At 36.4% G+C, this 16,654-nt stretch overlaps 2 protein-coding genes and 1 pseudogene across 2 annotated transcripts; 2 read left to right on the forward strand and 1 right to left on the reverse strand.

Moving 5' to 3' along the window:
- Positions 1-2,286: 2,286 nt before the first annotated feature.
- LOC115970465 lies at positions 2,287-2,832 on the reverse strand. Its single transcript, XM_031090097.1, has one exon. It carries the CDS (start codon positions 2,830-2,832, stop codon positions 2,287-2,289), a length of 546 nt encoding a protein of 181 aa, XP_030945957.1.
- A 6,497-nt stretch (positions 2,833-9,329) lies between these two features.
- Positions 9,330-10,756, forward strand: LOC115970466 (annotated as a pseudogene).
- A 3,093-nt stretch (positions 10,757-13,849) lies between these two features.
- LOC115971996 (desiccation-related protein PCC13-62-like) lies at positions 13,850-16,305 on the forward strand. Its single transcript, XM_031092127.1, has 3 exons — positions 13,850-14,349; positions 14,670-14,895; positions 15,810-16,305. The coding sequence occupies exons 1-3, from the start codon at positions 14,006-14,008 to the stop codon at positions 16,185-16,187; spliced, it is 948 nt and encodes a 315-aa protein (XP_030947987.1). The 5' UTR covers positions 13,850-14,005; the 3' UTR covers positions 16,188-16,305.
- The last annotated feature ends 349 nt before the right edge of the window (positions 16,306-16,654 follow it).

Consider the following 16,654-nt stretch of genomic DNA (forward strand, 5'->3'; position numbering starts at 1 on the left):
AAAGTAATGTGGCAACTTCCTCGTGGCGTGCACCAGTGCCAACACTAACTTCTCTAGGGGCATGTATCTCGTCTCGACATCTACTAAGGTTTTGCTTATGTAATACACTGGTTGCTGCACTCTTTGGTCTCTTAGTAACACAGCACTCACGGCATGGTCGGACACCGAGAGGTACATAAACAAATCCTCTCCGGACTCCGGGGCCGTTAACATGGGCGTTTTTGCCAAGTATTCCTTCAGATCTCGAAAAGCCTTGTCACATTCCTTGTCCCATTGAAACCCCTTCCACTTCTTCAGAAGTTGATAAAACGGTCTGCAGCAATCAGAAACTTTGGAGATGAATCGGTTTAGGGTGGCTAACATCCCGGTTAGCACTTGAACTTCCTTGGGATTGCTCGGCGGTCTGAGGCAATTCATGACCTCTATCTGGTCGGGGTTGGCCTCTATCCCCCGAGTAGAAATCAAATAACCCAAGAACATGCCAGCCCCCACACCGAAAGTACACTTCTCGGCGTTCAGGCGCAACTTATGCTGCCAAAGTATCTCAAATACTCCCCGGAGGTCTTCTGTATGTTGCAACTCCTTTCTGCTCTTTACCACCATGTCGTCAATTTTCTCTCAGAACATCCTCATCATCATCCGCTGGTACGTGGCTCCAGCGTTCTTCAACCCAAATGGCAGACTTCGTAGTGATAGTTTGCACTCGAGGAGATAAATGCTGTCTTTTCTCTGTCCTCAAGCACCAAGGCAATCTGGTGATACCCTTGGAAAGCATCCAAGAAGCTCATCCTTGGGTGCCCATACGTGGCGTCTACTAATTGATCAATCTTGGGCATTGGGAACGGATCTTTAGGACATGCCCGATTTAAGTCTGTGAAATCCACACAAACTCTCCATTTACCGTTTTTTTTTCTTTACTACCACCGTATTTGCTAACCATTTCAGGAAGAATATTTCTCTTATCACTCCTGCCTCCTTCAGCCTCTGGACTTCCAAGTTTACCGCGTCAACATGCTCCTTCGATACTTTTCTCGATTTTTTCTTTTTCGAGGGGAATGATGGGTCCACATTAAGCTTGTGGACAATGAACTTGGGATCTACACCGGACACTTCATACAGATTCCAAGCAAAAACATCCACATTCTGCAAAAGGAATAACAACATCTCTACCTTTTCTCGGTCATTCATGCTCGTGCCTATCTGGAAATACCCGTTAGTGTTTGGAAAGATTCTAACCTTCAAAACCTCCTCGGCAACGTCTGCCCCCGTTTCCCCTCGGGGCTTCTGTAATTGCTATAAAGTTTCTTTTTCAATGGCCTCTGCTTGTCCAATCTGTTCGCCTTTCCATCTGACTGCGGCGACAAGACACTGCCTAGCCACTCGTTGGTTCCCTCATACCACGGCGACTCCATACTCAGTGGGAAATTTAACTTTCACGTGCAGGGTGGATAGAACAGCTTTCATTACGTGAATCCACGGCCTTCCCAGGATTGCAGTGTACGGTGAGAATGATCGGACTACTATGAAGGTCACCATTACTTCCTTGCCTTCCATGTCCACCGAGAGAGAAATCTGACCTTCAGGGATCACAACTCTTCCGTCAAACGAGACCAACGGCGTATCATATTTCGCTAAGTCCTGGCTCTTCAATCCGAGCCCTTCGAATAGATCCAGGTACATTACATCAGCTCCGCTTTCCTGGTCTATCATCACTCTTTTCACCAAGAACCCGCTTATCCGAGCTGTTACTACCAATGCATCATCATGAGGTTGGATCGTCCCCTCCAAGTCTTCCTCGCCAAAAGAGATTGTCAGCCAACCAACTTTCATCCTTTTCTCGCGTGATTCTCCCTCCGTGCAGGCCACTGTCAGTACTCCCTTAGCTGCTGCCGCATCTTTCGGGGCAACGTGGATGACTTCGATCACTCCCAGCGGGGGTGGGAGGGGATTCCTTTTCTACTGAACACTCTGGCCGGCCTCTCGGTCTACGGAGTCCACTACGAACTCTTTCAAATACCTTACTTTTACTAGCTGCCCGATATGATCTTTTAGTACCCGACACTGCTCTGTGGTGTGCCCTTTATCCCTGTGGTATGTGCAGTACAAGTTTTGATTCCTCCGAGATGGGTCACCCCCCATCTTGTTCGGCCACCTGAAGAACAACTCGTTCTTAATCTGATCTAGAATTTTGTGCACAGGCTCTTTGAACGCCACATTAACTCCTTCAATTTGCGTTTTTGGTTCCTACATCCTGAAATCTTTTTTCGGTCTTGCTAGAATAATGCCCTACTGAGATCTGCCGAGTAACGGGGCTTTCCCCTTATTCTGCAGCCGATCATCTTCCAGGCGCTTATACTCCTCAATGCACCTCATAAGTTGCCTCATATCCTCGGGAGGTCTTTTCGTCAGTGACTCCCGTAGTTCAAAATCCTCGGGGAGCCCCATCCTAAAGGTGCTAGCCGCTATCTTCTCATTTCCTCCACCGATCTCATTGTATAGTTCCCAGTACCGACCGGCGTAACTCCGAAGGGTTTCACCGACCCTCATCTTTATGGAAAGTAGCGCATCCACCGGCTGTGGCACTCGGCTACATGTCACGAATATATTGCCATACTCTTGGATCAGCTCAACGAAGCTGTGAATGGAACCTTTTCGTAACCCATTGAACCATCTTAGGGCCGTGGAGCCAAGACTAGAGGGGAATACCTTACACATTAGTGCATCATTTTGTGCATGCAAGGACATCATGTGGATATAATGACTGACATGCTCCACAGGATTCGTCTTCCCATCGTAGGAATTGAATGGTGGTCGTGTAAATCGACTCGGCATAGGGGCCCGTTCTATTTCATCGGAGAATGGTGACCGAGCAGCCCTTCATAAGGCTCAGCTCATGGTGTCCATGGCAGCATTGTGGGGTTGTCGTTCCTCTGGTGAATCCGATCCTCGATCGTCGTATCCGTACGAACATGAACGGTTCCGGTGGTGACGTGTCTCTCGGGAGTGTGAGTGATTCCTGCGCCGGCGTGATTCTTGAGAGGGTGATCGGTTTTGGAATCGTTGGGTACCAGATTGGCTAGAGCCCTCTTCACATCGATTTCCCGTGCTATCATCTCTCCTTTGCTGGTGGTTTCGGTCCCTTTCCTGGCGTCGACCCCTTGAACCATCTTAGGGCCGTGGAGCCGAGACTAGAGGGGAATACCTTACACATCAGTGCATCATTGTGTGCATGCAAGGACATCATGTGGATATAATGACTGACATGCTCCACAGGATCCGTCTTCCCATCGTAGGAATTGAATGGTGGTCGTGTAAATCGACTCGGCATAGGGGCCCGTTCTATTTCATCAGAGAATGGTGACCGGGCAGCCCTTCATAAGGCTCGGCTCATGGTGTCCATGGCAGCATTGTGGGGTTGTCGTTCCTCTGGTGAATCCGATCCTCGATCGTCGTATCCGTACGAACATGAACGGTTCCGGTGGTGACGTGTCTCTCGGGAGTGTAAGTGATTCTTGCGCCGGTGTGATTCTTAAGAGGGTGATCGGTTTTGGAATCGTTGGGTACCAGATTGGCTAGAGCCCTCTTCACATCGATTTCCCGTGCTATCATCTCTCCTTTGTTGGTGGTTTCGGTCCCTTTCCTGGCGTCGACCCCTTGCTTCCAGCTCTAGATCCATTACCAATCTGCGCAACCGCTCCAGCTCTCGGTCCCTATCATCACGCTGCCTGTGTCCCGAGGCACCCGACATCGTTCGATGGGTCTGGTCCGATCCTTTTCCCATACCAAATTCTTCTTCTCCTCGCAGACGCTCCCTATCCTCATGCCCTTTCTGTCTTCTTTCCCGCCATGTGGATCCCCGAGAAGATCCTACCGAACTATTCTAGGCACGCCCTCCCAAACGCCCCTCGGACATTTCCCTTACTTGAGTCTCAGTCGAACCACAGTTTCGTAGGAGAGCCCCACGGTGGGCGCCAATTGTGCGCACCGGAAATGAGACTGTTGGGCTTAACCTCACTTGGGCTCACAACTTATTTATAAGGTGGGTTTTAGGATTTCCTACTTTGGGTCGTTCTCGACACAGAGACTCAGAGTAATATCCCCTCTCCCTTCCTAAATGACTGTTTTTTCTCCCTTTTTTCTCAACCCCTATTTCTTCCCCAGCTTCTCCTATTTATAGCTCTGAGTTAGTGGGGAGATCATGATTACTGCCATTGTTAGTGCAATCGAAGGTCCAATATTATCTGTTGTAAGTGGATGTTTAGGTGAGAGTAGAATGTAGCGATTATGGCTTTCGAACTTAGTTCCAACTCAGGTTAATATGCTCGGTAGTGATGTTTCCTGAACTGCCGAGCATCCTATAGTACGTCCAGACAAGCTTTTATTGATTGTTTGGGAAATTTATGCTGAGCATAGGTTAGGGGTCGAGGCTCAAAACTCGTAGTTCGTGAAGGTAGTTTCAAGCAAAATTTAAAGTGATGGGGGCTGTACCATTGGGCCTGAGCCCAGGGCCCATCTGGGTCTTGGGACCTCGGTGCCGTACAATTGCAAATCTATCACTCCTAAACACTTTTTTCCCATTAAGTTGGTCTTTTGGGTTTGAGAAATTTATAACTTCTATTAATATCCAACAACCTTGATGTGAACTTCCATCGACCATGAAGTGAACTTAACAATTTGCTCTCTCTCTCTCTCTCTCTCCTCTCTCAACTTTATGCATATATAAAAACTGGTGGCAATTGCCAATGCATGTACTCAAAATCAGCTATTTTGCTAAAGTACAAATACATGACTTATCCATCTTTCTTCTATGTCTTTCTCCCTTTTCCTACTTTTGAACTCAGACTACTCATGGATGAGCCTGACTGTGATACAATTCAAGCTAATGAGGCTGATCGGATTCAATTTGCACTAAACCTAGAACTGCTGAAAGCTGAGTTTTTCTTGAATGGTGCAGTTGGTCAAGGGCTCAACATCATTGATCCATCTTTAGCCCAACGTGGTCCATCTCGCATTGGCACTAAGTAGGCCAATCTTGACCCTGTTGTTGATCATATAATTAAGGAATTCAATTTCCAAGCAGTCGATAATATCAGGTCCTAAAAAGGATACTAGAGTTATGATTTTATATAATTGAATTTTATAATCGTTAACTATGGTTTTACTCTCAAATATGAAATATTTCATATAATGTCACAATTTTATATCAGATATCCACATTTTACGCATGATAAAAAAATAATGTGAACATGATGTAATTTTATATCAGATATCCACATTTTACACATGATAAAAAATAGTGTGAACATGATGTGAAATAGTATGAACATTATTGAACAAGCAACAATCAAAACCCTTTTTAGAAGGGCAAATTATTTTAGTGATTGTTTATAGCTAGCCCCATGTGCTTGTTGTTTTCGTAAGTAGATGGAGGAGTTTAGCATATATAAGGCACATGAGTGGCTCATCATTTTTGTACTATACATGATACATATAGTACTTCTTTTGTAATATGCATGGTTGACTGCCACTACTGTATAGCACTCACAAGTTTAAATCATTAACGATAGACTGGTGTTTATTATACACAAATTATTTTAAATAGTTTTACACCCTTAAAAACAACTGAAATCATATCCTGGAAGTCTTAATGATAATTTGTGCGCTCTCTCTTACTACATAATTTTCCCTGCAGGGCCATCAAAGCAATAGTAGGTGGATTTCCAAAGGCCTCCAATGGATATCAGCTCACAGAATTTTGCAAAAAAATTTCGAAAAAGCAGCTAGATTCCCACTGATCCTCCGTTTGACCCGTACTTAAACTCAATCAACTATCTCCTAGCTTCTTATTTGATCCCTCATGTAGGACTATTGAAATTTGTTGAAAACAGTTCGAACGTCACAAGCTCTATGCGTGTAGGAATTACCTCAGCATCATCCATTCCAAAAAGTTGATAATAATCACTATAATTGCTTACTATTCACAAATATCTTTTCGATCTCTTACTCTGTCTTCCTATTTATATCTTTTTGTGTAGGTGGGCGTGTCACTCCTTGATGCGGAAATTACAGCTGATATACCTGTAAAAACCTCTATTAGCTCACTCCCTCTCATGCATCCATTTTAACTGAAGATGACAAGAATATATACTAATAAATATAAGAATATATATAAGTGGCGGAGCCAGAGGGGGCAGGGGGGGCAGGTACTCCACCTAAAATTTCTTTGTATATATGTAAGGGACTCTGACACAAAGAAAAAGAAAGAAAGAAGTGATTCTAATTGGTTGTAACTTGAAAGTGGTTTGACACAAGAAAAGGAAAGTAAAAAAAAAAAAAAGCTTTCTCAAAGTCAAATCCTTTTCACCTAATTTACTGCTCTTGTAAGCTTTTGTCTTGCCCCACGTTTGATAATTATTTCACAACTTTTTTTCTTTTTTAATTTCTATCATTATTTTCACTTTTAATAGTACTTTTTGTAGTATTTTATTGTTAAGTGATGCTAAAAATATTACAAATTTTACTATTTATATCTTATAAATTGACATGTCACCAATCACAAAAAATAATTACAAACATCTATCATTATATTGTTTATATAATACTAATCACATTTTTACCACATCAATTTGTAAACTTTTTGTTATAAAATTTTGTAGTAACTATGAATTGGTTATTTTTGTTTATTTATTTTAATGATATGAAATATATTTATTTTCTTATAATTGTTTCTTTGTTTTGTTATTATTATTGATTAATATTTTTTAGATTAATTTCACTTTAAATGATGTCTTTTAATTTTGCCCCCTCGATCAAAATCCTAGATCTGCCACTGATATAAATATATATATATATATATATATATAATATTAAATCAATTATGGATCTGTTTGGATACCGTTTATTTTGTTGAAAACTAAAAACTTATTACTGAAAATATTGTTCATGCGTTTTTTATCACTTGGCTGGTCCATGAACAGTGCCATGAGACTAGCCAAAAAGCACAAACGCACACAAACACAAAAATGCCACTACGCAAACACACACTACAAATTTTATTTTAGAAAAAGATTTATAAATTAACGTGATAATATATATGCACGATTGTTGTCATTTTAACATATAATAAATAAATGTTTTATTTACTAGGATGATACTAAAAATACTATAAAATTTTACGTCATTTTGTAATAAAATTTGTATTAGCTTTAATAATGTCACTAAGTTACAAGGTTTTTGACAATTTGAAAGGTTATACAGTAATATTTGTAATATCTCTAACATAATTCTAAATATAACCATAAATTTATTTATTTTGGTTGGTCTAGGTCATTGGAGGAGCAATTGATGCAATGATAAGTGAGGCGCACGGAGAGTGTGCAGTTATACGAACACTACTCTATGACTATGAGAAAGCCAATCAAAAGGTGCTACCTGCATATAACATGACAGTGGCCGAGTTCACTGACCATATCTCTAAGCTTAGGAACATGTTATCCAAGAGTGGTACCAAAGATGAAGGCATAATTGTACCTATATCTCCTGGGGCGTACAACCAAGTAAATACAAACATCATACCAGTAAACCATACTTGGACTCTACCTGAGATTTTAAGGATGCTTTATGGGACTGGTAGTCAGCACATTCCTGCTGGCTTTTTCCCTAGAGGTAGAGGTGGAAATATTGCAAAGTGCTGTCTTAACAAAGCTTAATTAGCTAGATAGCTCTCAGCTATAAAACTGAGAAGCTTTGAATAACTTAATTTGGTTCATACATGAACCTATTAGTTTGGCGGCCAGCTATAAGAGTGAGAAGCAATAAATAGCATCCGATTCACCCATTATGCAATGGATTATGCATTGAATACCAAATTATTGCATCAGCATAAATCTATTGGATGTGTTATGACTCACATGAAAGCCTCGCAGAACAGAATTGAAAACTATCTTAATTTGTCATAAAACTTACATATAGTGGCCATGCTCATTTTAATTTATAGGACCTAAATTGACCTTTGTGGGGTAAATGTCCAATCAGACACACAACCCAAGCAGACCAAACCCAAACTTCGGTGGGGCTAGCTCCAAAGCTTAAAGTCAAGAACTAAAGACAGAATTACACCCTTGGCTAAGTGTGTGGACAAGAAATTTATCATAATGGCTCAAATCAATTTGCCTGTGGATAAAACACAGTTTTTGATTTGTAACAGTTCCTTCTATAGATTCTGCTTGCTTGTTGGCCCTGCTGCGAGAAATATTTTAATTTTAGTTATAAAATTATTCACCTAATTTTTAGGTCAAAGGCAGTTGGATCTAATTATCAAAACCTAGTGGTGCAATTATTGATGATTGATGTTGGCACAAATGGTATAATAAGCCAAGTAGCTGGATGGATATATAGCTCCTGTTCTGGGTGGTGTGGGCTCAATGACTGTTGCTATATATGCTACTGAGGAATATTTTGGATGGTGCAAATTGAGCATTAAATCCGTGTCTTTATTCACTTTTATAATAAGATGCGTGCTGTTTTGAAATGCATTTTATTCAATGAATATTTTTCTTTCCTGCTGCAATCATTCATTGTATTTGCTTTTGCTTGTATGCATTATATGCTTTTAAAAAGACAATTGCTTCTAAAATCAATTCACCAGGAAGGATATGAGCATCAATGCGCTCATTAGAGTGGGATTTAGGGGAACTCAAACCCAAAACCAAAGTTTTGTTGGCCTAAGGCCTGGTTACTAAACCACGACCCATGTTCGTGTCGATGCAATATTCAATTGGTCAATTACTTATATTTAATTGATAGCTTAACTTAAAATTTGAGATCTAAATTATTACCTAGGTTGTTGTTAGGTAATTTCTCAATAAATAATACTGAAGTGTATCAAATAATATTTTTACTTGGACATTTTTCACTACGTTTGACTTAACTAATCATTACAATATGCCTACACACCTAAAGATCATAACATAGTTATTCTATCGTCTTTGCTCCAAAAAAAAAATCATAACATAGTTATGAATATCATTATCATCAAATATCTACGACTATGAGATCGATATGACCATTGCTTGTAAACGTTGAGTTTTATTTTTAACAAGTTCATTGCTATCATTTCAAACATTTATAAATTATAGCAAAGCTCCAAATCTGTTTGTTGGGTTAAATCGATAGAATTACTTGTATAAGAAGCCAATATTGATTGAGAAGGTAGCTGGGCCTTAACGTGAGGCAACTTCTACATATTTAGAAATAAAATTATTATACACTCATCAGATCTCTTACATGACCCAGTACCTGTGTCTATATAAGCAGCTGGTTGAAATTTAATGATTCACTCATGCAAGTATAGGGATTACGTAAGAATATCCAGTGTTTTCTTTTTCATTGCCTTTATCTTTTTTATTACATTGAAACTCAACCATGTCAATGGTTCTCCCAACTGTGGACCAATTGTAGCCAATGATACTGATCGAATTCAATTTGCTCTTAACCTTGAATTCCTTGAAGCAGAGTTTTTCTTAAATAGTGCACTTGATCATGGACTTGACAGCATAGATCCATCTTATGCTCAGGGCGGTCCACCTCCAATTGGTGCCAAGAAGGCCAATCTTGACCCTCTAGTTCGGCAGATCATTGAGGAATTTGGTTATCAAGAAGTTGGTCATCTCAGGTCTTAAAAGTAATATTATGATTAAATTACACTTATACTTCCAAGTTTACAATTATTATGTTTTGTATATACGTATGTTTTGCTATGTCTAAGCATTTCATTTTTTTACTCCATATATATTGCCTAATCTCATTGACAATGATGCTCTCTAAACATAACTTTTCAGGGCTATTATTACCGCAACAGGTGGAATTCCTAGGCCTCAGTTGGATCTCAGATTTCAGACTTTCGCAAACATTTTTAACCAAGCTTTTGGTTTCAAATTGACCCCTCCATTTGACCCTTATCTTAACACAATCAATTACTTGTTAGCAAGCAATTTCATCCCTTACGTAGGGCTTGAGGGTTATGTTGGCACCATTCCAGAGCTTAAAAGCAGTTATCTTCGAAGGGTAAGAACCCGCAATTTCTTCCCACAAATCTAATTACTCTTTTACATATAAATGTATATATGTACTAATTAAGAAGCACGAACACTCTAAAATCTCTTAATCTCCGTATTAGATTAGATATCTTGAGAATTGAGATCACTCTTGCATGCATGTGATATAATTTTTTTTTTTTCAAAACTTCTTTTGATTTTAAATATATATTTAACCATTTTGATAGTCGTTATTTATTTTGAAAAGTTAAAATAGAACATAAAATACCTCTTCAAGTAAATAAAATATACTTTAAATATATATTAATATTATCGTATCCCATATCTGTTTTGGTAGTTGCTTGCTGGGCTTCTAGGAGTGGAGGCTGGACAAGATGCAGTTCTAAGAGCATTACTCTATGAGAGAGCCAACGAAAAAGTGATGCCCTATCACATAACTGTGGCCGAGTTCACTAACCGTACTGCTGAGCTTAAAAATATTAGCAATGTGTGGTATCAAAGATGAAGGCATAATTGTACCTCTACCCCTTGGTGCAAAGAATCGTACAAACAGTAACATTCTTTCAGCTAATATAAATTCCCTTTCATCAGGGACGGAACCAGGATTCGAAGTTGGGGGGCAAAGTATAAACACAAAAAAGTTTATGAAAATCAAAACTAACATCTACTCAAGCTTTGTTGAATTCCATCCCATTTATTAACATTATAATCTCATATTTTCACCATTTGGATTGATACTGATTTAATTGGTGTTAATTTTTTGGAATTTTGTTTGAAATTTTCATGAATTGGGACATCAACACTAGAGGCAATGCTACATTATCAACTTCAAATTATTTGTAATTTTTTCTCTTTAAAAAAATCAAATATTATAGATAATTTTCCCATCATCAACCATTCAAATAAAAGTTTCATTATTTCCATATTATATAGCTCTATAGTTTCAAAATTTAGTCCAAAAAATAAACCAAACAAACATACCTCGCTACAACAACATTAATGTTAATAAATTATTTTCTAAAAATAGTTAATAATTTATAAAATAAATCAACAAACAAGCATTATCAATTAATAACATTTATTATTAATCACTACACACATTTGATTCATAGTTCCTAGTCCCACAAGCTTTATTTTTTTATTGCCATTTTCTATTTTTTTTATTCTTTTTATTTTTATATTTATTTTTTATCTCATTTGTCCTTATTTGACCATCTTTTTTTTTCAAATTCAAGAGTCAAGGATGACTTTTTAAATTAAATACACAGTGCTATATTTTTTTCAAAAGAGCCGGGGGGGGGGGGGGGGGGGGAATGGCCCCCCTCTACCCCAACGTGGGTCCGTCCCTGCCTTTCATACAGGATAGAACTGCCTTAGGGCTGAGGGGGGCCATGGCCCCCCGGCCTTTGAAAAAAATTCTTATAGTATATATATTTACACAAAAAATTTACATTAAGGTCTAAAATTTATAATCTTGGCTCCCCTCCCCCAAAAAATTGACAAGATGACCCATAAATCTCAAAAATAGATAACAAGAAAAATCTTTTTTTTTTAAAACACATATTCGGATAATAAGAAAAATCTTTGGATAAATCATAAATCTGGTCTAAGCAAAAACAATAACAACAAATCAATTACAAATCCTAACAAAACAAATGACAAAAACCCAATAACTTTTACCTAATTTCTCCCTCTCATTTGAGAGCTCTATGCCTCTCTCAAATGATTTTACCTCATAGACACAGAGACAACTCTTATATTGTTAATCGCTCCATCCACACACCAGTTAATCACCAACAACTTGAATCAATTGGTGTCTTTAACTCAACCAGTGGAAAAAATTTATCTATTTTTTGAATGGTAGAATTTTTTTTTTTTTTAATGTTTTATTAACTTTGGGACACACTTAGCATGCATGCATAAGTGGTAATACATGTGTGAAACAACAACAATTTATTGTTTTGTGCCTTACATAAACTGCCACCAAAGTATGTGTGAGATTAGTCTATTGGTATTAAATTTTGTGACTTAACTAAATTAATGAATTGACGGGAAAAGCTTTATTATTTACTTAGTTAAAGACTCAAAGTTACCCATTATCATGTGATTGTTTAATAGATCTCTTTTAATTTTTTGTTTTACTATTTTTTCAAACTTGCAATTTTTGAAAGCAAAAATTTTCAACCTTACCAAGACACCAATAATTGTCTTACCATTTTTTACGCTGAATATTAATGCATGATATTATTAACCATTATTTTAGCTGTTTTATTAATATAATGCTTGACATAGATTTGAAATTTTAACTATAGTTTTTTTGTATTTTTTTAAGAATCTTTTAACTATATATATAGCATTATGAAGCTATTAGTTATAGAATTATGTGAAAAGAGTACATAATTTTTTTTTTAATTTATAATGTCGATAGAATAAAGAATCGGACTAATCTTGGTCAGACCTTAAAAATATTAGGACGTACCAATTGACTTACAAAAGTCTTGATTATAAATTGTCATTTGTGATTTTTTTTTTTCAAAATAAAAAATACAAATAATTAAAAAATTAATGCTAATAATGTATTGTTGTCAACCTCTAGTATTGATATTTCAATTTTTAAAAATCTTTGAACAAAGAACTTCGACCCTTTTAAGTTTGAATCATGATTTCGTTCCTAATAAACTGCTTTTAATATTTGGTAGAAAAATGGTTCTTTTATCACACATGAGCCTCCCACTTAGTCATAACTCCATGTCATTTGATTGTGAATAGCAAATTGTGACCAAATATTTTGTGGCTAGCTAGCCCCCCAAGTTTCCTAGCAAAAGACTTTTTCTTTGTTATTGACTTACTGCTACGTTGGGTTAAGACTTATAAGCCTTATTGCTCATAGTACGGTACAATTCCTTTGACTTGCTTTTTTGTGCTCACTATTTACTTCTTGATCAGCTTTCCTCTAATTTCTATTTTCTTCTTTCTTGATCAAAGTAACATCCCCATCATTTTCATTAATAAAGATCATGAAAGTACAATATTTGAATATTGAACTACGTGATTTTGATTTTCATGAATGGTATGCTACAATGTTTGAATATTTCACTCGTGACTTGGCTTGAGTCGCGAATGACTCGTGAAATCCAGCCTGTTAAAGACTCTTCAAATTCTAGCATACATTTCTCGCATGACTTGTTTCGTGAGTTGGCACTTGCGAGCTAGTCGTGAAATTCTCATTTTTACAGAATCTTCACCAAACTCCCACACACAACCCTTATATTAAATTCCACAAAAATACAGGAAAATAATTGAACATAATCACAATCAAATTTGACACGGAATTAAAGCCAACAAAAAACATAGTTGTAAATCACAATTTGCAAAACTCTTGATTATAAATTGTCATTTGTGATTTTTTTTTTCAAAATAAAAAATACAAATAATTAAAAAATTAATGCTAATAATGCATTGTTGTCAACCTCTAGTATTGATATTTCAATTATTTATAAAGTGTATCATCTAAATAATATTTTTACTTGGAGACTTTTCGCTACGTTTGACTTATCTAATCATGACAATATGCCTACACACCTAAAAGTCATAACATAATTATGAATATCATTATCATCAAATATCTACGACTATAAGATAGATATGACCATTTGCTTGAGTTTTACTTTTAACAACTTCATTGCTGTCAATTTTAAACATTTTATAATTTTAGCAAATTAAAGCTCCAAAGATTCCATTTGTTGGGTTAAAATTGTTCAATTGATCGAATTACTTGTATAACAAGCCAATTAGTATTGATTGAGAAGGCTAAGCCTTATCGTGAGGTACATTTCATAGACACGTATAGTAACTTCTACATATTTAGCAATGACGTTGGCGAAATATTATAAACTCATCAGATAGACATGACCCAGTATATGTCTATATAAGCAGCTGGTAGTATTATAATGCTTCACTCATGCAAGTATAGAGATCACGTAAAAATGGCCAGTGCTTTCTTTTTCATTGCCTTTGTCTTTCTTATTACATTGAAACTCAGCCCTGTCAATGGTGCTCTTAATTGTGGACCAATTGTAGCTGATGATACTGATCAGATTCAGTTTGCTCTTAACCTTGAATTCCTTGAAGCGGAGTTTTTCTTAAATGGTGCACTTGGTCATGGACTTGACAGCATAGAGCCATCTTATGCTCAGGGCGGTCCACCTCCAATTGGTGCTACCAAGGCCAATCTTGACCCTCTAGTTCGTCAGATCTTTGAGGAATTTGCTTATCAAGAAGTTGGTCATCTCAGGTCCTAAAAGGAATATTATAATTCAATTACACTTATACTTCCAAGTTTACAATTATTATGTTTTGTATGTGTATATTATGCTATGTATAAGCATTGCATTTTTTTAAGTTCATTGCTTTAGTCCAACTTAATTTTCTGAAAAATAAAAATTTTCCAACAATAAAAGGGTATCCCCACCTGTAATTATGGAGTGTTTTTGTTCGCTAATATGATTGTCATTCTTCTTGTTGTTATTTGATTTGGTGACTATTATTAGTTGAGTGTATATGCAGGGAAGATTATTAATGTTTAATAAATGGTCTTTAACAATGATTTTTCAGGGCTATTATTACAAGAGTAGGTGGAATTCCCAGGCCGCTGTTGGATCTCAGCCCTCAGAATTTTGCTAAAATATTTGATGAAGCAGCTGGTTTCAAATTGAACCCTCCATTTGACCCTTACTTGAACACACTGAACTATCTCTTAGCAACCTATGTTATCCCTTATGTAGGACTAGTGGGTTATGTTGGCACCATTCCAAACCTTTCCAAAAAAAGTTCTCTAAGTGTAAGAATCTCATCACTCCCTCCATGGATCCATTTTCTTCAAATATATAAAAAAAAAAATATATATATATATATATATATTTATATTTATATATATATCAACTATAGGTGTTTAAATATTGTTAGAATATTTACATTATTAGGATATTCTCATAAATAAGTAGATCATGATTTAGTAGAATCAAGGTCGACTTAATACAATTTGATTCATAATGCGATAATTTTAAATTGAATTTTTTCAATAATTAAATATCAATTAATAATATTTATTTAACTTTCTATGTTTTAATTTATTTTTTCTTTTAAATCTTCTTACTTTTTGAGATGTAAAATTATTAATTAAGTTTTTATATTCAAGTTTTATTAGCATCCCTTTTACAATTCATAATAGTTAATTCACTTCATCATTACACTCATATCAATTTTCTTTTGGTGAAACAAATTAGAAGTTGCAGTTGAGTAGGATTTCTATTTGCCCAATATTTTGAGGGCCTTTTTAGAGGTAAGAAAAAGAATTCAAGACACACATTTTTTTATAAATAAAAAAAAAAATTAATTATCATCCTACAACTTACTTTTTGTACAATTGTGAAACCTTCTTTTTCTAATATCAGACCATCAGAACCTTTTATAATTTTTTGAGGTATAGTGAGCCTTAGGTGTAGCCGGAAGCTGGCACTAAGTAGAATACTATGAACTACTGTAGTTTTATATTTTTCATTATTGTGGTGCTAAACTTGGGCATGTATTGAATTTTAAATAATACACAATTCATAACAATAAATATGTAGCTATTTGGGATTTTCCATCATGGATCTAGGTTGTCAAACTAAATCATATTAATTTTAGTTTATTGATTCCACACTTTCTTTCTTTAATTATGTATTTTATTTTCTTCTATATTATTATTTTTAGTTGGTTGCATCGCTTTTGGGCGTGGAGGCTGGACAAGATGCAGTGATACGAACATTACTCTATGAGAGAGCCGAAGAAAAGGTGTTGCCATATGACATAACTGTGGCACAGTTCACAGGCTATATCTCTCGTCTTAGGAACAATTTGGCCATGTGTGGTATCAAAGATGAAGGCATTATAGTACCTCTATACCTTGGTGCAGAGAATCTTACGGACAGCAACATACTCTCAGCTAATACAGATTCTGTTTCATATGCTAGGACACCACCTGAGATCTTAAGGATAGTGTATGGAACTGGAAATGAACACGTACCAGGTGGGTTTTATCCTCATGGTGGAGGTGGTAACATTGCAAGGAGCTTTCTCAAGAAAGCTTGATTATTTAGAGACTTTTATTTGTATTAATATTTATATTTTGGTGCATTGAAGTCAAACATGGTTGTTAAATTGTTACGTCTATTTATGGAGTGGTTAATGACTGTGTTTTTTAAAATAATTCAAAGATTGTCAAAAGTAGGTGTACATTTGTTTGAATTTTAACTATTTAATTTCTGTCAAAATCTTATAAATGATCCGTCAAAACATGCACGTACATGGGAATATGTGCCAATATGCCATGTCAGAGTTGTGCCAATATGCCATGTCGAAGTTGCCTCATTGCTTGTTATCTACCTACTCTTTTTGATCCTAAAAACCTGTATGTATTAGCGCATCTCCAATAGAAGAGCTAAACATAAAATATTTTCCACTGTAGAGAGTAAACCTATAAAATAGGTTTTCAATGGACTCTCTATACTCGGAATTTTTTTTGGCTCATGAACAGTAGCCCATCAGACTTGATGGGC

This window comes from Quercus lobata, chromosome 12, assembly GCF_001633185.2.
Source record: "Quercus lobata isolate SW786 chromosome 12, ValleyOak3.0 Primary Assembly, whole genome shotgun sequence".
NCBI classification, from domain to species: Eukaryota; Viridiplantae; Streptophyta; class Magnoliopsida; order Fagales; family Fagaceae; genus Quercus; species Quercus lobata.

Bases quoted from the DNA above. Each gene is read 5' to 3' on its own strand.
- LOC115970465 (XM_031090097.1), bottom strand. From the start codon at position 2,832: ATGCCGAGTCGATTTACACGACCACCATTCAATTCCTACGATGGGAAG.
- LOC115971996 (XM_031092127.1), top strand. From the start codon at position 14,006: ATGCTTCACTCATGCAAGTATAGAGATCACGTAAAAATGGCCAGTGCT. The intron at 14,350-14,669 runs GTCCTAAAAGGA...ATGATTTTTCAG, and splicing joins CAAGAAGTTGGTCATCTCAG to GGCTATTATTACAAGAGTAG. The intron at 14,896-15,809 runs GTAAGAATCTCA...TATTATTTTTAG, and splicing joins CCAAAAAAAGTTCTCTAAGT to TTGGTTGCATCGCTTTTGGG.